The 24978-nt window shown below is 44.5% G+C and overlaps 1 protein-coding gene across 1 annotated transcript in view; it reads right to left on the bottom strand.

The window, feature by feature from the left end:
- Positions 1-24978, bottom strand: part of oprm1 (opioid receptor, mu 1) — a 76321-nt gene that overhangs the window by 9370 nt on the left and 41973 nt on the right. Inside the window, exons 2-4 of the mRNA XM_056291671.1 lie at positions 7748-8106; positions 5395-5570; positions 1300-1478 (exon numbers count right to left, since the gene is read on the bottom strand). Coding sequence (XP_056147646.1) covers positions 1300-1478; positions 5395-5570; positions 7748-8106 — 714 coding nt within the window. The remainder of the gene's footprint in view (positions 1-1299; positions 1479-5394; positions 5571-7747; positions 8107-24978) is intronic.

Raw genomic sequence — 24978 nt, 5'->3', positions numbered from 1 at the left:
CTGCACTCTCGCGTCTCACATTGCTAATCCGACTACAAACAACGACAGGTGCACGGAAGAGGAAGTCTTCATAGGAAACGGAAGCGAGCAGCTACAACAGAAGCCCCGAAATATTGGCCGTTGTCCGCAGAGGCTCAATCACCGTCAGACTGTTTAACCTCTGGGATCCGCGATTGGTTGCAGTGCGTAACCTCCGTCTCTGCTTTCTCACACGGTAGGCTTTATTTGTTTCCAGCCCTCATCCCCTCATGGAGAATATTAATAATAATAAATCAATCTCATAGAGCGCTCTTCTAATACTCAAAGTCGCTTTACAATAAACGGGGTGAAACAAGACGACAGATAAACATAACAAAGGCATACTGGGGTGGATGGGAAGGGGGGCTACGAGAGGGAGAAACGGCAGCCGCACACGACGCCAGCAGCACTCTCCCACTTGGACAGATGCAAAAGGGAAAGAAAAACAAACATCATAAGTCACATAAACATTAGATATTCTAGTGCTGTGCTGCGCCATTGGAGCACATATGGGGTTCTGTGATGCACCACGATGAACGCGTAATGAACATGTAACGAACGTCGTGAATTCACGACACTTTAAATCCAACTGGCACTTGAACATGGAACACGTTTTTTTTGTTATTATTTATTTTACTGCAAACAAGAAATTATTCCCTTCGAAGTTGATATCTAATCTTAATGCCCTTGATGGTTTCAACAGACATTTTAACGTATAGGCCTGGCTTTGTTATTACTTCTGTAAGCGAATGCAAGAAATATGCCTTTCAAGTTGACAGTTAATTTTGACGGTTTTATGGGAAATCTGTAGTTCACAGGAGTGAATCGGTGTTCAAAGTTCAAAAGATGCAATGAAACGATAATATTTGAATTTAAGAAGAAGAAAGCCATACACCAACTTTATGTTGATTCTACATTAATTCCCTGATTTTACATTATTACAAGCTTCAGTGTTATGAAGAAAAAAAAGCAATCAATCACAGCAAATTGTGTGATTAATTAGTTGATCGACAGTCCTGGTGTGTCCGTGTGTGTAAAACACTGCAAAAAATCTCCAGCATCCAGGACTGAGTCTCAAATCTCACTTGAATCATTGACTAAAATTCACTTGATTCAAGCAAATTATTGAGCAAAGGGTTTTCTTGTTATTATTGAACACACACACACACACACACACACACACACACACACACACACACACACACACACACACACACACACACATATATATATATATATATAATTTCTCAACTGCATATACATGTACATGCGTATTCCCACCTGTTGGTGTAGCCCAGCGCGATGCAGAAGTGCCAGGTGACCGTCTGCAGCAGTGAGTTGGGGATGTTGACCATAGCCTTGAGGATGACATAGATGTGGATGGGTGTCCAGCAAACAACGAAGACGGCCACCACCACCAGGACCATGCGGGTGATCCGCCGCAGGTTTCTGTCCTTCTCCTGTGGTGCAGGGGTGGAATATTTTGTAGAAAGTTGGTAACCTAAAGCTACAATCCTGACAATTGCCTTTTTAATTTTGGTAACACCTACGACATGCTGGTAGCGACATTGTTGTTTAAATACTCGAAACGCCAGAGATTTGAAATGATATCAAGTCCACCTGGAGACTGCAGTGCTGTATTTTATTAAAGGCCTTACCCAACGCTGAAAAGAAACCATAGTTGGATCTGGGGGATGTTGTCGTACCTGGTAGTAAAGAACTTCTAACATCTCATTTTGCTATATGTTATAAGACCTTTTACTGCTTGCCATGACAGCTTTGCTTCTTCTTCATGCTTGATGCTACCTACCATTTCCCTTCATTTTTAGCTGCTTTGGTGAAGATGTAAAACGCTATGCATATTTCCTGGGGAAATCCTACCAGGCAGTAATCATTTAAATATGCAAATGCTAAAGCCCTTTGGGGATTAGCCATAGTTGTAAATATGTCTGCAAGAGAGAGCATCAAAAAGGGCAATGGTTTGCTCAGGGTTGTAACTTTAGGATTCTGCCTGACCATATGAAAATGGAACTGCTAGATTTAATGGTGATGAAATGGTGAAATACAGTTACTGATCATTTGTGTGTGTGGGGGGGTGTGGGGGGTGCATTAAAGGATTAAAGGTGATGGAGGAGGAATGGAGGATGAGTGAGAATAAGAGAGCAATGAAGGAGGGAAAGTTGAGGAGTGGGGAGGATAAAGACAAAAAGAGGAGGGGATGGTAGAGGGGAGAGAGACCGGTAATGATGAAGAGGGAATAGAGGAGGTGAGGTGAGCAGGAGAGGCGGGACAGACGTCCAGGAGGATTAGGTTGAGGAGCTCCAGGAGGAGGAGGGGGAAGTGAAAAGGAAAGGTCAAACAGAAGCCAGAAGGAGGAGAAAAGAAAAGGATGAGAGAAGTGAAGGGTTGAAAAATTGGTTTTGTAATAAAGTGACGCTTGTAAACTACGTGCGTTATAGTGATGCTAGCGAAGTGCTGCAGACATACACTACCGTTCAAAAGTTTGGGATCACCCAAACAATTTTGTGTTTTCCATGAAAAGTCACACTTATTCACCACCATATGTTGTGAAATGAATAGAAAATAGAGTCAAGACATTGACAAGGTTAGAAATAATGATTTGTATTTGAAATAAGATTTTTTTTACATCAAACTTTGCTTTCGTCAAAGAATCCTCCATTTGCAGCAATTACAGCATTGCAGACCTTTGGCATTCTAGCTGTTAATTTGTTGAGGTAATCTGGAGAAATTGCACCCCACGCTTCCAGAAGCAGCTCCCACAAGTTGGATTGGTTGGATGGGCACTTCTTTGAGCAGATTGAGTTTCTGGAGCATCACATTTGTGGAGTCAATTAAACGCTCAAAATGGCCAGAAAAAGAGAACTTTCATCTGAAACTCGACAGTCTATTCTTGTTCTTAGAAATGAAGGCTATTCCATGCGAGAAATTGCTAAGAAATTGAAGATTTCCTACACCGGTGTGTACTACTCCCTTCAGAGGACAGCACAAAAAGGCTCTAACCAGAGTAGAAAAAGAAGTGGGAGGCCGCGTTGCACAACTGAGCAAGAAGATAAGTACATTAGAGTCTCTAGTTTGAGAAACAGACGCCTCACAGGTCCCCAACTGGCATCTTCATTAAATAGTACCTGTTAGAGCCTGTTTGTGCTGTCCTCTGAAGGGAGTAGTACACACCGGTGTAGGAAATCTTCAATTTCTTAGCAATTTCTCGCATGGAATAGCCTTCATTTCTAAGAACAAGAATAGACTGTCGAGTTTCAGATGAAAGTTCTCTTTTTCTGGCCATTTTGAGCGTTTAATTGACCCCACAAATGTGATGCTCCAGAAACTCAATCTGCTCAAAGAAGTGCCCATCCAACCAATCCAACTTGTGGGAGCTGCTTCTGGAAGCGTGGGGTGCAATTTCTCCAGATTACCTCAACAAATTAACAGCTAGAATGCCAAAGGTCTGCAATGCTGTAATTGCTGCAAATGGAGGATTCTTTGACGAAAGCAAAGTTTGATGTAAAAAAAAATCTTATTTCAAATACAAATCATTATTTCTTACCTTGTCAATGTCTTGACTCTATTTTCTATTCATTTCACAACATATGGTGGTGAATAAGTGTGACTTTTCATGGAAAACAAGAAATTGTTTGGGTGATCCCAAACTTTTGAACGGTAGTGTATAAGATCACCTGTTTCTCTGTACCAAAGAACAACAGTGTTGCAGGCTGCAAAATGACCTCAGTTATCGGTGTTTAACTCACTTATCTTCCTCTCAAAACCCAAATCTGTCTGTCGAATAACCCTCAAAGGTGAACAGCATGCTGGTACTCTTTAAGGAGACCCTGTTATAGTCACCAGATGTTGTTGTCTTTGACAGACTGGCTTATTAGCCTGGAAGCAGAGTGGACAATGTCTCTCGGTCTTCTATATCTTTTCCCTTCTTCCCTGTGTTTTTTGTCTTTTTCCGGCTGTATTCCCCCCCACCCCCACCCCCCGTCTTATTCCTTCTCTGTCTTGTCATTGCTGTGATAGATCCTTGTTATAACTTTGCTCTGTGAGCCTCCTTCAGACTAATGTCCTGATCTCATGTGAGAATCAGGGCTGATAGGAAGTTGTTTTTCAGACTAGACAGAGGAGGAGAGGTGGTAGGGCACAGATAGGGAGGGATATGAGCAGAGGAGGAGAAAAAGAGGAGGAAAGTGGTGAGACAAGAAGCATGGGGGGGGCACAAGGGGGAGGGAGTCAGAGGAGGGGGAAAGAAAGGCAACAGAGAGTCTTACAAAGAAAAGATAGACAAAGCCAGCATCACACCTGAAAAAACAGGACTTTGATTTTCCTACTTGCACCTTAACACATTCACAATAGGATTTGCTCGTGTGATTGTCACAATGTCAAGGTTTTCACCCTTAATGCAAATGAGCCAGATCCTCAGGCTGAATTGGATTTTCCTAAATAGCTTTTCTTTGAAATGAGCGTACAGTATTGGCATGCCTGCTCATGACAGCATTCTGTTGCGTACAGAGATATCAGATATTTTCAGTGGAATGATCACATCGATTGCTTAACACCGCGGGCACCTTTGCAAGCAGGACAAGAGCACTGACTTTCCATTTGTACTTTTTTTTGCTGATTTGGCTGGGAAAATGGTTCAAGAATGAGACCTGAGAAGACACTCCTTTCTAAATCCTAATACTTCAAGATTTGCATGCTTTTGTGGAATTGATAAAAATATTTTCTACAACTTGTTACCGTCACACCTATACACTATAGACGTGTGTTTGGTGTTTGTGTATGAGTGTGTGTGTACATATTAACACAATGTAGAACGTGGTTTTGTTTTGGGTGTTTTTTGGACCCCCCCCCCCCTTTTCTCCCCAATTGTACCTGGCCATCACCCTGCCCTCTGAGCCGTCCCGGTCGCTGCTCCACCCCCTCTGCTGATCCGGGGTGGCCTGCAGACTTCCACATGCCTCCTCCGATACATGTGGAGTCGCCAGTTGCTTCTTTTCAACTGACAGTGAGGCGTTTCGCCAGGGGGATGTAGCGCATGGGAGGATCACGCTATTCCCCCCAGTTCCCCCTCCCCCCCGAACAGGCGCCCCGACCGACCAGAGGAGGCGCTAGTGCAGCGACCAGGACACATACCCACATCCGGCTTCCTACCTGCAGACACGGCCAATTGTGTTGGCAGGGACGCTCGACCAAGCCGGAGGTAACACGGGGATTCGAACCGGCGATCCCCGTGTTGGTAGGCAACGGAATAGACCGCTACGCTACCCGGACGCCCTGTAGAATGTGTTTTTGTTTGATTGGCTGTTTTGGAAAATGTGGCCTGTCTGATTCGAAAAGAAACGTTACATTTGTCACTACCTTGGAACCAGACAGCATGCGCACACTCTTGAGTCGCAGGATCATGAGTCCATAGCAGACAGTGATGATGACCACTGGCATGACGAAGGCAAAGATGAAAACACAGATGTTCAGCAGGGTCTCCCAGTACCAAGTTGGACGGGGGAATGACAGCGTGCAGTCAATCATGCCGGTGGCTGTTGCACGGTCGGAGGAAAGGAAATACAGTAACACACGCACGCACACACACACGTGCACCCACATGCGCGCACACACACACAGACAGGAACACATAAACATATACATACTTGGTTGCATATTGTAAAATCAATGATTGGAAGTGTTTTTCAAAGGTTTGTCACACTCCTATCCCTGCTCCAAAAGTCGGCAGCGCCACATGATTTCACTTACAGCTTCTATCTCAAAACTGCATCACAGGTCATCACTTTACAAAATGTCTGTGATTTGTCTACATGAAAGAATGATGTTAGACTACATATTTTTTTCTGTCTGTCACCACAGACGACCATATCGACCACATGGGATTTCATTTTCCTATTGTGCGCTATCCTGAATGATGTTTTTTACATCAAATTCCATGAGGTTGAATCAACCAAAGTAAGGATTTAACATCCTACCTTGATAATAAAATAATATGTTTAAGCACGGGCGGCACGGTGGTGCGGTGGTTAGCATGGTTGCCTCACAGCAAGAAGGTCCTGAGTTCAAATCCAGGGGTTGTCCAACTTTGGGGGCCATCCCAGGTCGTCCGGTTTCCTCCCACAGTCCAAAGACATGTAGGTCAGGTGAATCGTCCATATTAAATTGTCCCTAGGTGTGAATGTGTCTGCCCTGTGATGGACTGGCGGCCTTTGCAGGGTGTCTCCCCGCCTGCCGCCCAATGACTGCTGGGATAGGCTCCAGCATCCCCGCAACCCGACTTCTGATAAGCAGCTTGGATAATGGATGGATGGATGTTTAAGCATCAGCCTTCCTCCAAAGTGTCATCATCAAAATAGCTGTGGATTTCTAAGTGCTCTCACTCCTCAAAAAGCCAGCAAGCAGGACTTACTCCTGAGCACTTTCACTGGCAAATGTTCCCCCCCATCAAGAAAATTATATATAGGGACCCGGTCAGAGAGGACTGTCTACGTGGTTAGCTCCCTAGCCATGTTTGCTCATGTTAGTCATCAGTCCATAGCTAACTGAACGGCAAAATCTGAAACTCCACTAAGTGAAATCATCTTACATCAAGAAAAAAAAAAGTGGAATAAGATCAATATTCTGACTAAGCAGTTTTTGTACAAGATTGTCCAGTCATATTGATCTGTCTCCCCAATACACTACAGACGGATGACAAAATAAAGGAAAAGTCAACATTAAGTGTCTTAGTAAGGTGTTGGTCCACGATGAGTCTCCAGAACAGTTTCAGTGCTCCTTGTCATAGATTCTGCAAGTCTCTGAACTCTCCTGGAGGGATGAACACCATTCTTCCCAATATTCCCTTATTTGGTGTTTGGATGATGGTAGTAGAGAGCACTGTCTAACATGTCGGTCCAAAATCTCTCTTAGGTGTTCAGCTGGGTTGAGATCTGATGACTGTGACGGTTATAGCATATGATTTACATAATTTTCATCCTCATCAAACCATTCAGTGGCCCCTCGTGCCCTGTGGATGGGGGCATTGTCATCCTGGAAGAGACCACTCCCACTCAGAATAACTTTGTATTGATTTGCAGTGACCCTTCCCTCTCAGGGGATAACTGGACCCAAACCATACCAGGAAAATGCCCCCCCCCCCTACAGCATAACAGAGCCCCTCAGACCCTCACAATGTAGGGGTCAAGCATTCAGGTTTTTCCTTTATTTGGTCACCCGTCTGTATATCTGTTTTTAGGGAAACTCAAGACTTCTACTGCTTTTCTATTCTGTGGAGTAGTTAATTACATTCGCCCACTGTTTTTTAATGCCTCCAATCAGAGCTGTTTTAGACCTGACACAACAGCTGAATGCAAACAACAATCTGGCAGACGACCTGATTGGGATCCACGGAAATCAATGACGAATACATGTCTCCCCAATCCAGCATATGAAAATTAACATTTACAGCTGAAATGTACTCAATTAATGGAATATGCAATATTTTCTGATTTTCAAACCCCCTCAGAGTTGTTGTGGTTGTTGCACACTTTGCAAAAAACTGCAAGTATGACTTCAAGTATGAGCCAAATATTATGTACTGGAACTGCTGACGCTGAACTGACTTTTCATATTTGTACTTCACATGAAAAAAACATCCTTCAGTAACCCTGGTAAAGTCGTGTGTGTGTATGTGTGTGTGTGTATGTGTGTATTTATATGTGTGTGTACTCACAGCCGTGGTAGCTTACGGTGGTGGTGGCCATGAACATTACAGGCAGCCCCATGGCCGAGGAGAGAATCCAGTTGCAGATATTGACTATCTTGGCGTTGCGCGGGGTTCTGAAGTCTAGTGCCTTGACAGGGTGGCATACAGCGATGTAGCGGTCAATACTCATGGTGGTGAGAGTGAAGATGGAGGTGAACATGTTATAATAGTCGATGGAGGACACCATCTTGCACAGCACGTCTCCGAACGGCCAAGACCCCATCAGGTAGTTGACGCTTTGAAAAGGCAGTGTGCTGGTGGTCAAGGCATCGGCCAGGGCCAGGTTGAAGATGTAGATGTTGGTGGCCGTCTTCATTTTGGTGTATCTGGTGGCAAGGAGGGAGAGAAAACAAAGACAATGGAGGAGAGGAGGGGAGAAAGAATGGGGACTATATGTTTGTTACTCAACATTTTCAACTTTATCAGTCTGCAGCAGACATGGCATATGAAAAACGCCTGCAGTTGTTGCCGATCATTTTTGTATCTCTGGGGCGGTAATGAGACGTAGCTTTCTGTCCGTCAAGTGGCATATTTTGATGTCAGTTGGCAGACGGAAAACCAGCAGCCTAGTTTAGCTTGGGTTTCTAATCTCTGCCGTACTCTAAAGATGCTTTAAAAAAAACCAAACACAAATCCTCGTTCTCTCAGCTGCAGTGGTGGAACTGACATCCCACAGCATCAAGTCAAGTCAGTTTATTTGTATAGCCCAGTATCACAAATTACAAATTTGCCTCAGGGGGCTTTACAGCAAGATAGCATCCTGGCCTTGGCCCCTCTCATCGGATAAGGAACAACTCCTTAAAAAAAACCTTTAACAGGGAGAAAAAATGGGAAGAAACCTCAGGGAGAACAACAGAGGAGGGATCGCTCTCCCAAGACGGACAACGTGCAGTGGATGTTGTGTTTACACAATTTACACAATACAACATTGAAGGCGGATAACAGAATTATAATGGAATTATAAAATATATGAAGAATATGATGAGGAGGATGCCAAGCAGTGTCCTGATGCCACTGGAGCAGCCCAGGACCCGTACCATGTGACCACCATCACCATGTAAAAAAGAAAAAAAAATAGTTACACATCTTAGTGAGAGAAGGATGTAACATCAAAACAGGATAACACAATTATCCATTTCATTCCATCCATTATCCAAACCGCTTATCCTGCTCTCAGGGTCACGGGGATGCTGGAGCCTATCCCAGCAGTCACTGGGCGGCAGGTGGGGAGACACCCTGGACAGGCTGCCAGGCCATCACAGGGCCATGATATGGATCCACACTTATATGGATTTAGAAGATTTATAAAAAAAAATGTGATGAGGGGGATGCCAAGCAGTGTCCAAGTGGCGACCACCTTCACCATGGAGACCTGGGAGGAGGACAGACTGCACGTGCACACGGGGGATACTCACATCACACCATTCACACACAGGAGAAGAGAAAGGAGAAGACAAAATTCAGAGAGAGAAAAGACGTGAGAGAAGAGAGGAGTTTGCAATAGTGAATAATCTATACTCTATAATCTCGTGGGTAGAAAAGTGGTAGGTAAATTCATTGAGACAGAAACTGACCCGCCATGCAGTACAGGTTGTGAAGGCTAAGGCAAAAAGATGAGTTTTAAGTCTGGATTTAAAGGACTCGACAGACTCTGATTGTCTGATGGCAGCAGGCAGGTTATTCCACAAGAACGCGGCCCGGTAGGGAAAAGGCCCTGCCACCAGCAGAGGAATTTATGGATGACGGTACACAAGCTTGCGTGCAATGTCCACTGGTACGTATGAGCACTGTCAGAGGGGGAACACAGATTTCTCTGTCAGTGTAGTACGCAGCGAGGATTTTATTGCTTGACTGGAGCGTATTAACCATCAGTGCTCACCGCACAGGCAGGCACACAACAGGTAGACAGTATGTAAGGTAGGTATTTATGAGTAACGGTGAGAGTCCAAAACAAGTTTGATTGATTGATAGATGTCTCATTTTGGAATTTGAACACATTATTGCACCTCCGAGTGTTTCACTAAATGTTTAAAAAAAGGATTCTTTGACAGGACACACATTTCATGTGATGAAGAACAAAAGCAGAGGAGAGAGGGAGAGCCATGTCCAAGACAATACAGCAGCAACGTTTTTATAGAACATAGAAAAAACAGATGAAGATACACTACCGTTCAAAAGTTTGGGATCACCCAAACAATTTCGTGTTTTCCATGAAAAGTCACACTTATTCACCACCATATGTTGTGAAATGAATAGAAAATAGAGTCAAGACATTGACAAGGTTAGAAATAATGATTTGTATTTGAAATAAGATTTTTTTTACATCAAACTTTGCTTTCGTCAAAGAATCCTCCATTTGCAGCAATTACAGCATTGCAGACCTTTGGCATTCTAGCTGTTAATTTGTTGAGGTAATCTGGAGAAATTGCACCCCACGCTTCCAGAAGCAGCTCCCACAAGTTGGATTGGTTGGATGGGCACTTCTTTGAGCAGATTGAGTTTCTGGAGCATCACATTTGTGGGGTCAATTAAACGCTCAAAATGGCCAGAAAAAGAGAACTTTCATCTGAAACTCGACAGTCTATTCTTGTTCTTAGAAATGAAGGCTATTCCATGCGAGAAATTGCTAAGAAATTGAAGATTTCCTACACCGGTGTGTACTACTCCCTTCAGAGGACAGCACAAACAGGCTCTAACAGGTACTATTTAATGAAGATGCCAGTTGGGGACCTGTGAGGCGTCTGTTTCTCAAACTAGAGACTCTAATGTACTTATCTTCTTGCTCAGTTGTGCAACGCGGCCTCCCACTTCTTTTTCTACTCTGGTTAGAGCCTGTTTGTGCTGTCCTCTGAAGGGAGTAGTACACACCGGTGTAGGAAATCTTCAATTTCTTAGCAATTTCTCGCATGGAATAGCCTTCATTTCTAAGAACAAGAATAGACTGTCGAGTTTCAGATGAAAGTTCTCTTTTTCTGGCCATTTTGAGCGTTTAATTGACCCCACAAATGTGATGCTCCAGAAACTCAATCTGCTCAAAGAAGTGCCCATCCAACCAATCCAACTTGTGGGAGCTGCTTCTGGAAGCGTGGGGTGCAATTTCTCCAGATTACCTCAACAAATTAACAGCTAGAATGCCAAAGGTCTGCAATGCTGTAATTGCTGCAAATGGAGGATTCTTTGACGAAAGCAAAGTTTGATGTAAAAAAAATCTTATTTCAAATACAAATCATTATTTCTAACCTTGTCAATGTCTTGACTCTATTTTCTATTCATTTCACAACATATGGTGGTGAATAAGTGTGACTTTTCATGGAAAACACAAAATTGTTTGGGTGATCCCAAACTTTTGAACGGTAGTGTACATTTGTGAAATTTTTTTTTTGTGTGGATATTTTTCTCCCTTTTCCCCCCACTCTTCTGAGCTGTCCTGGTCGCTGCTCACCCCCTCTGCCGGTCCGGGGGAGGGCTGCAGATTACCACACATCTCCTCCGATACATGTGGAGTCGCCAGCTGCTTCTTTTCACCTGACAGTGAGGAGTTTCGCCAGGGGGATGTAGCGCGTGGGAGGATCACGCTATTCCTCCCAGATCCCCCTCTCCCCCCAAAAAGGTGCCGCAACCAGGCGCCCCTGACCGACCAGAGGAGGCGCTAGTTCAGCGACCAGTACAAATACCCACATCCGGCTTCCCACCCCGCAGACACGGCCAATTGTGTCTGCAGGGAGGCCCGACCAAGCCAGAGGCAACACGGGGATGCGATCCAGAGAGCCCCGTGTTGGTATGCAATGGAATGGACCACTATGTTACCTGGATCCCCCCCCCCATTTGTGAATTCATCAGAGGATTGAAATGACTCTTCTCTTTGGAGCTCATATTAAACAAAGAAATACAAGGTGTTGTGTCTTCCAGTCCACACCAATGAGTAGCGAAGATTCAGCTGGATCACATGAAAAATGACTAAAATGGCTATAATGGAGGTCATGATATACAGACCAATAGACTGATGTCTTTGAGCCCTAATGCTGCTTGAGCTGAACATATACCTTTAGGGCATTTGTCTTCCCAGTGATCTTCCAGTGTTAAGGAAATGTTTCAATATATATTCATGAGTGAAAATAGAGCTGAAGGGTCAGGTACACCCTGTAGCGTGTCAGCATGTCTCTGGTTATGATTTTTCATAATGCCAAATTTGTCTGGGGTTTCTGCATTAGGGGCCCAAAATGCGATCAATTTTCCTGTGCGCCTTTGATTAAATTCATAAAACATTCATATACCAACGTCAACCCAAATGCTGAATAAGATTCTGATGATGAAAAAACCATCAAGGCAGTTTTGTTTTAGTTTGCCTTGCTAATCCTGCCTCCGAGGTATATTAGGGGTGCACTCCATAGTATTGTCTCCCCCTTGCAACCACAGAGGGACGAGGCACCTAATAAGAAATCTAAATTAAAATAAGAATACAACCTGTCCATACCCATTAACCCCACCCTCCAATTTCAAAGTAGGCATACGAGATCTCTGAATGATCACTTGTATTACGTAACACTAGTGCACAAGCGCCTAGGGAAAAATTATGACAGATGGTGGGTGTGCCCTAAACCTCAAGTGAGCTGAGCAGAGAGCCACTACTGTGGCTATTCATCAGCTACCAGCTGGTTGAATAACAGGAATGTCGTGTGGAGGTATTCAATGTCCATACCAGCCAATGTTTACGAGGGGTGAGATGGGTCAAGCTATAACAAAGGAGCCAGTGTGCAACCCAGAAATAATGCTTTGAGGCTAAATACAGCAGACAAAAAATACAACAGCAAATGAATAGATTCATATTGAATCCCTAAACACATTTCCAAATCTACTGAAATGGTTGTAGGCCAGGATAAGGTGTAAATCTGACAATCTGCCTCAAAGATATTTTTCTGCATTTTAGTCATCAGTCAGTCCCTGGCGACTTTCTGAACGCGCAATAAGCTGCTTCCATGGGAACTGCCCCACAAGACAAAGGCGATGTTATGGTTGCCGCTATGCCTACATCACCTGTATACCCCTTCCCTATTTCACTATGGTGCTTTTATGGTAATGACCACGCTACATCAAGCAAAGGGAAAACATAACGTGCACCGAAATAGACCCCCCAGACACCTCCAGCAGAGCTCTGCTATGATTAAAGCCCCCCCCCCCGTCATTTCACTACTGATGTCATTTTCTGCCGTTTATTTCAGCCATCTCCTCAATACTCCCAAGACCTCTTAGAAACCAGAGACGACAGTCGGTTCATTAAATGATGAGCTTTAATGCTGAGAGTTGACCGCGTCTGCTGTTATATTCGCCCTGGGACCAACCAGGCATCTCCAGACGCAGTAAAAGCGCCGGCCCCTACCCGTTGATACCGAGCAGCATGACACAGTCTGCTGTAATTTCCAGCGCCCTGCCTGACACTGACCAGGCTTCAATTGATGGCTGCTGTTTCCCCTGTGAATTTGCATCTAAGGGCTCCCAACACACCAAGGCCCGTGTACCGGCTGTACTGCTGCATGTTTCGTCTGAGCACTTTAAGACTCGACGGTAGGTGTTTTCTTGCTGCCTGGAGATAGACGCCCTTGTTCGGTTTAAAATAACAAAAGAAAATTGTGGATTTTTTTTTTTGGGGATTTTTTTAATGAGTCTTCAATCTCACTCTGTGTGTACACCCCCAGCTCCCCCGGAGGCTTTGTCACGTCGATCAACCGTTTATTGGCGATGTGTTTTTCTCTCGGGACATGACAGGCATGCCACATCTGCAAGGCATGGCCAGCTGTTTTAAGCAGTGGTGTGTGGGCGGTATTTCATATCATGTTGATCGGCTTGATAATGAAACCCAGCAGACTTCTCAACATAGATACGGGCAGTTACACGAACTGTTTCAGTTGAAACATGTTCAATGTTAGTTTTGGGGAACGTTCATTGTCTAATACTTAATGTTCCTTTATTGCTGTGACTACTGGGGGGGAGGGGGGTCACACAAAATTTGAAAGCAGGGACATTTAACCAACTCCAATAAAAGGCCATCAGTTTTTGTTTTGTTTTTTGTATTTTCATATAAAAAATCTAAGCGTCGGGTGTCCAGGTAGCATAGCAGTCTATCCCATTGCATACCAACACAGGGATTGCTGGTTCGAATCCCTGTGTTACCCCTGGCTTGGTCAGGCGTCCCTACAGACACAATTGGCCGTGTCTGCGGGTGGGAAGTCGAATGTGGGTATGTGTGTCCTGGTCACTCCGCTAGCGCCTCCTCTGGTCGGTCGGGGCACCTGTTCAGTGGGGAGGGGGAACTGGGGGGAATAGCGTGATCCTCCCACGTGCTACGTCCCTCTGGCAAAGCTTCTCACTGTCAGGTGAAAAGAAGCAGCTAGCGAATCCACGTGTATCGGGGGAGGCATGTGGTAGTCTGCAGCCCTCCCCGGATCGGCAGAGGGGGTGGAGCAGAGACCGGGACAGCTCAGAGAGCAGGGTGATTGGCCAGGTACAACTGGGGAGAAAAAAGGGGGGAGGGAATCCCTCCCACCAAAAAAAATCAGAATCTAAGTGTCAGCATGGTTTCCTTGCAAAGTGTTAAGTCATAAGTGGAAATAGATATCCAGTGAATTTTGTCTGTGTTTGGAGGATAACTTCCACTTTGCAGGGGCTTCATAGATCTGAAACACCTTCATTCAAGATTGCAAAAAGGAGATAATAATTGCCTCATTAAATGTCAGGAAACAAACAACAAATAAAAGTCTTTATGATGAGCGCACCGGCAAGATTGGCTTGGACATGTGTGGAGGAGAGATGCTGGGTATATTGGGAGAAGGATGCTGAATACGGAGCTGCCAGGGAACAGGAAAAGAGGAAGGCCAAAGAGGAGGTTTATGGATGTGGTGAGGGAGGACATGCAGGTGATTGGCATGGCAGAGGAAGATGCAGAGGACGGGAAGAGATGGATACGGATGATCCGCTGTGGCGACCCCTAACGGGAGCAGCCAAAAGAAATAATAGTAGATGATGACCGGACCGTAAAATTATCCAGAAAAAGGGAGGGAAAGGGAATTCTTGGGAGAGGGAGAGCAGAGTGATTGACTGTCTGTGTGGATAAAATGTTAAGCCTCTCCTTCTGACACAGGCACAACTCATCACAACAGGAACCGCTCCATCTGTCTCTGAACTGGCTCGCCTCGGTCGTTCGTGGATCACTGGAGCACATAGAGGGCAAACAGATGCCTCGGCATCATTCGACAGAACGCCCCCTGCAGTGGCATCATGTGTAATTTATAGCTGGACATCAATCTATCAGCAGAGACGTCCGCCCTCCAGATACTTCCTCAATTCTCCTAATATCCCCTCGTCTTTATTTCCCCCTTGAACGTGAAAACGTGACTGAGTCATAAGGGGGAATTATTATGTCTGGGAGTGCGATGAGGGTGACAGGATGGCCTTGAAGTAAAGAGGCCGACTGATAACCGAAAGATTGCTTGTTCAATCCCTAGTGTTTCAGCTGGCGACTGAAGGGTGGCTGGTATCATATCTACGGTGTCCACCATCTCTGCAAGAGTGCACTTGAGCAGGCGTCCGGGTAGCGTAGTCGTCTATTCCATTGCCTACCAACATGGGTATCGCCGATTCGAATCCCCATGTTGCCTCCGGCTTGGTCAGGCATCCCCACAGACACAATTGGCCGTGTCTGTGGGTGGGAAGCCGGATGTGGGTAAGTGTCCTGGTCGCTGCACTAGCGCCTCCTCTGGTTGGTCGGGGCACCTGTTCGGGGGAACTGGGGGGAATAGCGTGATCCTCCCATGCGCTACATCCCCCTGGTAAAACTCCTCACTATCAGGTGAAAAGAAGTGGCTGGTGGCTCCACGCATATCGGAGGAGGCATGTGATAGTCTGCAGCCCTCCCTGGATCGGCAGAGGGGGTGGAGCAGTGACCGGGACGGCTCGGAAGAGTGGGGGTAATTGGCCAAGTACAATTGGGGAGAAAAAGGGGGGGAACCCCCCCCCCCAAAAAAAGAGGAGGAACTTTTTAATTCAGAAATTGAAGTCACTGATGTCTGATCTGACATACAGGTATAAAACCTTCTGGTGAAGGTCTCACTGCTTCCACTGTGTGGGGGTTTGCCTGTATTAGATAGGGGCACCATGACATTATTTCTTCTGTTTGCATTATCTGATGAGTGTGCAAGGGATTATTTTTAGAGTTGACAAAAAGAGAAGGAATGGGAGCACGGTGGCCCATCGTTTCACACTGTTGTGTCACAGCAAATAGGTCCTGGGTTCGAACCCCAGGCCGTCCCAGGTCCTTTCTGTGTGGAGTTTGCTTGTTCTCCCCGTGCCTGCCTGGGTTTTCTCTGGCTGCACTGGTTTCCTCCCACCATCAAAAAGACATGCATGTTAGGGTTAATACTCCTGTCTGTGCCCCTGAGCAAGGCAATGGAAAGAAGAACTGGAGTTAGTCCCCGGGCGCTGCATGGTGGTTGCCCACTGTTCCTAGCTACAGTATGTTTTGTGATGGGTTAAATGTAGAGCATGAATTAATAAAGTGCATTTTAATGTGCAATCATTTTCCAGTGATCTTTGGGGTGAAAATTCTTTTTTTTTTTTGTTATCTTTAAGTATATTGGCTATATTTTCTAATTTAAAAACACTGAATAACCTAAAATATTCATGACAAGATCATGCAGTATTAATGTGTAGGATTATTAAATTTATATTCATTTAGGCCTAAATGTATTTTTTATGTTCTCCAATATTAAAACTAGTCTATCCATGAGGTAGATATATGATTTACGACCATCTCCCTCTCCTGTTGTGCATTTTCATGTACAGGGCTGCGCCTCTCTAATACTGTGATTTTACAAATCCAAAATGAATAATGAGAAAATTGTTGAATGCCACAGAATCTCTTGTGTAGTCCCCCCCCCCCCCCAATCCATTTTGTCAGTTAAGGAACATTAAAGCCACTGCAGAGGAGATTTTCATGCAAATCAGTGTCCTTTTAAATACTTCAATATATCACCGGCATGTTAATGACAATAGCCGACCAATCAATAACCAAACGAAGAACACTATTGTAATTTGTCATTATAATGGCTGCTGTTAGTTAGTTGGCTGATAGCGTTGTATGCTTTTGGCGTCTCACTCAATATTGCAGAAGAAGAAGAAGAAGAAGAAGGGAGAAAGGAGCCAGCAGCTATGACAACCACATGAAAAGACTTATACCAACATATACTACAATATATATGTAGCCAGGAGGTAAATAAAATATATTCCCCACAGGACAAGCTACAAAGCAAGGGTTGTTTTAGTTCAGAAAACATAGAAAAGAATGAAGTCCGTAACTACCAGTTACAACTTTTGCCCACTAGATGGCACGGTGTGGAGAATTGTAAGGTTAGCGATTCTGGTTGAGCCTGGTAATGCACGCATGGAGTGAATGTGATCTGGCATCGTGGAAAACAATCGGTAAATACGCCGTGGATTATTAACAGCCAATTAAAATAAGTTTTTGTAAATAACAGTGTCAATATATGGAGCTATATTTTAAGTCAATTGTTTGTCAATAAGTAGACTTTCTATGGAAGCTCCGGAGTTCGCGGGCTGTTTCCCAGGCTCGCTAGCTAGTTAGCGGCATCTGTTACGTCTATGTTTTATTTACCTTAGACCTCACTGTGAGACTTAATTGTGTTCTGAAACTGGAGCTCAAAACGAGGACTTTGTGACTGGAATAATTTCGATTTCTAAGCCCACTACTGTATTTTGTACATTTTATTGTATTGTAACGTGCATGGATAAGTAGATACGTTGGCCCTCGGCTAAAGGGTCGGACCCTTTAGTCGACTGGTTAACGTTGTCGCTTGTGGTGTGGGAGCCACAGGTTCGCGTCCCGGACGCGGCGTCCCGAGCTCCACCCCCGACACCAGTGTAGCGAATTCGGGAGGCAGTCCGGGAACCGCCACAGCCGGGACGCCAAGTCGTATCTCCCACTCCTTAAGCGACAACGTTAACCAGTCGACTAAAGGGTCAGACCCAAGAGCCAACGTGTCTACTTATGTTACAGTATGTTTTCCTAGCCCTTGGAAGCGGCCCAAAATAAAAGAACCTGCAAAGAAATAATTGTGTCCTATGTGGTACCTAATTCATTCCTTACATAAATCTCTAACATCCAGTTTCAACCATGTCTTATTTGTTTGGCAATAGCGAAGGCAAAGCTGTTTCATTCTGAATCAATCTCACAAATTTGGCGAGAGCCAAAACACCACCATACAATGGTGCTCATAGGCGTAAGTACGCTAAAGAGAAACGGTGATCTTCAATGCTATATTGTTAATTCCAAACAACTTGAAAAGATTTCCATGAAGAGAAAGTGCGAGGCCAAAGATAAAGGAAGGAGGAGTATTCACAAATCCAGTACAGCCAATTATAGTCACTTTGAAAACGTGGCATTTATTATGGAATGCTTGTTATAGGCCATCTGACATACATGCAGATAGTGTACAACTCTTTGCCCGAGGACATTTCCTCTTATTGCTAACCTCTCGCTTGGCTCTTAAACAAGACTGCTGTAAATTGTTAATGGGAAGCAATGGGGCATGTCACAGAAATGGGTTTTCATCGTTAACCTGAAGGACTTCTTGAAATGTTGATTCTGAAAGAGGACAAAAGGAGAATGGTAAGGATGAGAACAAAAATGCTGGTGTGATATGAGGCACACCATCTCCCGTTATCTGTTCAAACATGTCATTGGGTTGTTTGTTTACACTGCCGGCGAGATGCCACTGTCAATCATTGTGCGATCGTGTCACACACACAATGTCCTGGCCAGCAGAACAGAGTGCATCATTAAGCAGCCTTTTTTCCCCCCAGCCCATTTAGTTAGAATGAATGGCGCTTTTTTAATTGAAACTCTGGTTAATGCTTTTTAGGTCACACATTTTATATATATATATATATATATATATATATATATATATATATATATATATATATATATATATATATATATTTTATTATTTAATTTGAGCCAATTGTCGGTGGCTGTAAGATGCTGTCAGTATAATGGTTATTAAAATGCTGCAATTCAGAATGCACTGAATGGGAAAAATATATGTTAAAAAAATCCACTAGATGTGCACCGAGTATAAAAAGATAAGTTACAATTGCTGAGTTAAAACACGCTGTAATTCATTGCAATGCAAGATTAAAAATATGGTAATTCATGCAAGGTTAAAAATGATTGAGTTAAAATGCACTCTGCTCTGCAGATCAGGTTATCTGTAATCCATTGCTCTGACCTTCCTGGTAAAAGAGGGTAAAAAGATGGGGGTTAAAAGATATAACCTATGTTACATAAAATGCACAGTAATTCTAATTTACATTCCATAATGTTTTGGGGAAATACAATTGAAGTTACGTTTTGCAGCGTTTCCTTAATTAGCCTTTAATCTACTGATTTGCGTTCGGCCATTACAACACTGGACTTGACTGCCGCAACATCGTGTCCGTGTTTTATTTCTTTATAGTCCCCCTTACAGGGGCGTAACATCAGCTGTGCAAGCAGTATTGAGTTAGTGTAGGAGTGTGTGTGTATGGGAGGGGGGGTCATTTAGGTACCCTGTTTATTTTCCTGACATAGTTGTTAACCCCAATTCATAGGAGGGGAAATGCAGGTGCATATCTCCTACCATATCTGGTGGCTATGACTGTGATTTCTCCTCCGTTCCCCATTTGCCAGGAGAAAACTGCCCTATGTGGCAGCAGGGAAAACACTAATATCGCCATCCCATTGAAACTCAGGGTTACACAGCAATGATCAGTGGATCAGTTTGGCATAAATGCATTCAAATATTTGCCCTTAAAATCAATTATGATAAATTAAAAGATGAACAAATGACGTTTGCATGTGGTATGACGATCACCATGGCAACATGAGAATGAGGGAACGGAACACGGTTCAAATCTGCGATTATGAATCACGTGGCGCTCGTAATTGGGCCCATTAGGATGACGTATGATACCCCGGTGCTGTAAAATAATTTTTCCAAGGAATATTCATCGACTTGAAGACACGGGCCACTAACTGAAATGTGGAAAGCAAGCCAAAGTTTAATAGTAACAGAAGAGAAAGCTTTCATTCCCACGTAAAAACATCCTAGCTTCAAAATGAAAAGTTCATAGTTGTGATTAAATCTACTTTAAAAGGTTTCTTAATGTTTCACTCATTCATTAATTCCCAATAGCTGGTTCTGTAAAACGAGTTCACTACCGAGCACTGCCCCTGCTCTCCTGTGACTGTAGGGCAAACTCTATTGATGATAATAATTAATAATGATTGATTAATGGTGTTATATCTCTGCACATTAATACAAAGATGCAAAGACAGAGCTGAGTTGGTCTAGTTGAGTTCATTTTAGTCAAGCTTTATCAGGTCTGTTTAGTTTACTTTAGTCTAGTTTCGCTATATTTCATTTATTTTCATGTTTTGTTTCATTTTCTCATGTTTCTGGATTTGTCTTTTGCTGTTGTTGAGCAGAGCAATGATTAAACTCAAAAGCTAATTGATAAACACTGGAATATAAAGCGAGAAAGCACAGAGAGGCAATGCTATTACTCATTTGCAGAAGTTAGATTGAAAAACTACACAGCTTTGAAGGAAGTCATTAAATTGGTATCTGCATGGGTTGCATGACCAGGCATTAGTCAGATGACTTCGATTGTCTGTATTTTTGTGGTATGATCACGTTTCCTGTGTCGACACAGTAACTCCGATCCCCGGCGAATGTGGCAAGGCATTCAGTCTATCACAGACTACAAAAGCTACAATAGTGGTCCCACTGTCCATGATGCCTCCCTGCCAGACAAGCTAAATCATTTCTATGCCCGCTTCGACAAGGACAATACTGACCCAGCCACAAAAATCCCCAGCCACCCAGAAAACCAGGTGCTCACTCTATCGATCGAAGAGGTCAGAGAATCACTGCACAGAGTGAGCACACGGAAGGCTGCCGGACTGGACGGCATACCGGGTCGGGTCCTCCGGGAATGTGCCGACCAGCTGGCTGAGGTCTTCACAACTATATTTAACCTCTCACTGTCCCAATCTATAGTCCTGGCATGCTTTAAGACCACCTCTATCATTCCTGTCTCCAAGAAACCAACATCCACGTCTGAATGACTACCGACCCATAGCACTCACCCCCATTGCCATGAAGTGCTTTGAGAGACTGGTTCTGGATCACATGAAAAACATTATCTCCCCCACATTCGACCCACATCAGTTCGCCTACCATCCCAAAAGGTCTACTGAGGATGCCATTGCCACTGCCCTGCACTTTGCTCTGACCCACCTTGAATTTAACAACACATACATCCAGATGCTGTTTATAGATTACAGCTCTGCCTTCAACACTATCATCCCCGCCAAACTAACCACCAAACTCCTCTCCCTTGGCCTCAACCCCTCTCTCTGTAACTGGACCCTGGACTTCCTGACCAACAGACCTCAGTCTGTTAGGTTAGGTGACCACACCTCCTCCACCCTGACCCTCAGCACAGGTGCCCCTCAAAGCTGTGTTCTGAGCCCTCTCCTTTTCTCCCTCTTTACCCACGACTGCCTGCCAACTCACCCTTCAAATGTTATAGTTAACTTTGCAGATGACACCACAGTCATGGGCCGTATCACCAACAATGATGAGACGGCCTACAGGGACAAGATTCAGCACCTCACATCATGGTGTACTACAAACAATCTTGCCCTTAATGTGCAGAAGACAAAGGAGCTGATTGTAGACTTCAGGAGGTCTAGAAGCTGCAGCCACTCCCCCATTCACATCAATGGGGTGGAAGTGGAGCATGTTTCCAGCTTTAAATTCCTTGGAGTCCACATCAGCAAGGAATTTTCATGGACATTAAACACCCAGGCCCTTGTGAAAAAGGCCCAACAACGCATGCATTCCCTTAGGAGGCTGAGGAGCATCCGTCTATCCCCCAAAATTCTCACCAACTTCTACCACTGCACCATAGAGAGCATCCTGACCAGCTGCATCTCAGTGTGGTACAGCAACTGCACCTCAGTAGACCAGAAAGCTCTGCAGCGGGTCGTCAAGGCAGCCCAGCATATCACCGGTATCCAGCTCCCAGCCATAAAAGACATTTATCACGAACGCTGCCTTCGAAGGGGTCTGAGCATCAGCAGAGATCCCACCCACCCCAACCATGGACTGTTCTCCCCCCTGCGCTCTGGGAGGCGCTACAGGAGCCTCAGAGCCCTTACTACCAGGCTCAAAAACAGCTTCTTTCCACAAGCTGTTGCCCACCTGAACCTGGCCACCCACTGAATGTCTGTGGATATTTTTAAATATTTTGTACTCCAGCTCTTTTTTAACTTATTTTTAGCTTTTGGTCTTCATCTTTGTATATCTTATATTGCGTTTCCTGTGTTTCTCTATGTCTGTCTTGCACTGTTTGGTGAAGCCACAGCCCTCATTTCATTTTTAACATGTGCCTGCACATTGTTTTTAATGACAATAAATTGAATTGAATTGAACTGACAAGTTGTTGTAGCCGTCGTCCATTTCAGCAGTAAAACAGAACATATAGTTGTCTCATACTGAAGGACATACGAGACTGCTTTTTACTGGTAGTCATTTGGTGGTACCTCGCAGAGGCCGGGAGGAGGAGTGCCTGTTTATTAGAATATTTCCCATGTGAATCAATACATGTGTCAACGTATTTTAATGAACAGGGCTATGATGAAACTGCTGGCAGTCAAAAGGTCAGCACATGTATAGTACAGCCAGCAGTATATGCAGCGGTGGCGCTATGAAGAAAGTACACAGCTCAGTAGACTGTATAATTCATGGTAAGCCTGCAGACCTTGCCAGCTTATGTGTATGCTAGTGTATGATTCATGAGTAGTGCTTTGAGAGCTGCTTGGAGCAGACCAACTCTGGAGTCTGGGTTGCAAACAACAGGAGACGGCTCATACGTTCTCAGACATCATCAGTACGGCTCTGGTTTCAGTCATAACACTGTCTACACACGGAGGGACATGACTGATTAGGTGTGTGTGCTAGTGTGTATTTGAGTGCGAGTGTGTGGTTGTACAAAAATGTGTGTTGTGTACTCAGCACGCAGTATGTCTAACCCTAACCTTAAACTGTGGCCGATATGTAAACTGTGGTGGTAATGATGCTAGTAAGTCTGGCACCACATTTGCAAGTGTTAAGATGTTTTTCATTTAGTAGTAGTAGCGATAATATTAGTATTACTGTTCATTAAAACAAATTATTTTGATTTCCATGAAACAGTTATACCAATTATCATTGTCGGTAGCAGTAAAGAACAAAAACATTAATAATAACAAAACTATCATGTAATATGAAATTATAAGATTGGATATATCCCTTTTTCTTCATCAAAAAACCTTATTTTTCACAGCAGCCTACGGCCAAGTTCTTGGTGTGTGAGGAGTATATTTTGATATTTGTATAGTGTACTCCGATTCCCATATAACTGCACTAACACCTGTTGAGTCTAATTTGCATTCTTATGTGTTTCGATTGTATCGTCACTTTATGTAAAGCACATTGCGTTGTTGTTCTGTGTATGAAATGTGCTATACAAAAAAAAATGTAAAAAAAATTCGGGGGGGGGGGCTTTTCTCCTCAATTGTACTTGACCAATTACCCTATTTTCCAATCTGTCCCGGTTGTTGCTCCAACCCCTCTGCCGATCCGGGGAGGGCTGCAGACTACCACATGCCTCCTCCGGTACATGTGGAGTCGCCAGCCGCTTCTTTTCACCCGACATTGAGGAGTTTCGCAAGGGGGACGTAGCGCATGGGAGGATCACGCTATCCCCCCACAGCTGCCCCATCGACCAGAGGAGGCGCTAGTGCAGTGACCAGGACACTCACCCACATCCGGCTTCCCACCCTCAGATAGGGCCAGTTGTGTCTGTAGGGACCCCCGACCAAGCTGGAGGTAACACAGGGATTCGAACCGGTGAGCCCCGTGTTGGTGGCCAACGGAATAGACCGCTACGCTATCCAGTCGCCCACATATAAATAAAGTCTGACTTGACTACAAGGACACAAAGCACTTTACATTGGAACAACTGCATTGTTAAAACTTTTAAGCCAATGAAAACAGGTCATGAATCACCAATCAGTTTCGAGACGGACCAATTCCATGTGCATGGCACTGTTGCACGGTTGCAAAGGTTTAATCTCGTAATAAGGCTTGTTTGGGCTGATTAAGTTGCTGCACTAATAACGCTGAAGAACAAATCGCTGACTCATGCAGTAGGTAAAATATTCGATTTCGACATAAACTTCGAACAACACTAAACAGTGGTTGTGTCTACAAGATCATTGTATCTAGTTTGTAATTGGAGGTAGCAGTAACTGAGAACCAAGCGTTACATATTATTTATATTATAGCCTGATTGGATGCTTTGTTTTGACATTGTTAAATAAATGCTTTTGCACCGGTTCAACAGGGCTTGTCTGAATCTTTTTTTTTTAGACCCTCCCCCCTTTTCTCTCCAATTGTATCCGTCCAATTACCCCACTCTTCCGAGTCGTCCCAGTCACTGCTCCACCCCCTCTGTCATCCAGGGAGGGCTGCAGACTACCACATGCCTCCTTCGATACATGTGGCGTCGCCAGCCGCGTCTCTTCACCTGACAGTGAGGAGTTTTGCCAGGGGGACGTAGCACATGGGAGGATCCCGCTACTCCCCCCCAGTTCCCCCTCCCCCCTGAACAGGCACCCCCGACCGACCAGAGGAGGCGCTAGTGCAGCGACTAGGAGACATACCCACATCCGGCTCCCACCCGCAGAGATGGCCAATTGTGTCAGTAGGGACGCCTGACCAAGCCGGAGGCAACATGGGGACTTGAACGGGCGAGCCCCGTGTTAGTAGGCAACGGAATAGATCGCCACGCTACCCGGATGCTCCTGAATCTCGCTTTTACCAAACCAACAACCCAGAAAAGCAACCTGACACATCAGAAGCACTTTAAAACATCTATCAAAAGCTCGATTTGCTTGCGTACATTAAAGGTGATAGAGAACATCTCACTTGCATCTCCGTCAACGGCGTTTCCGTAACGTCCTACCTCAATGAAGCCACATGGGCAACAAACACCAAGTGATGGAATCCAAGGGAGAGGCTCAGAGAGGATAGCGG

The sequence above is a fragment of the Lampris incognitus genome, chromosome 13 (assembly GCF_029633865.1).
Source record: "Lampris incognitus isolate fLamInc1 chromosome 13, fLamInc1.hap2, whole genome shotgun sequence".
NCBI classification, from domain to species: domain Eukaryota; kingdom Metazoa; phylum Chordata; class Actinopteri; order Lampriformes; family Lampridae; genus Lampris; species Lampris incognitus.
The sequence above is the reverse complement of the archived record's forward strand: the minus strand, read 5'-3'. Positions and strand labels throughout refer to the sequence as shown.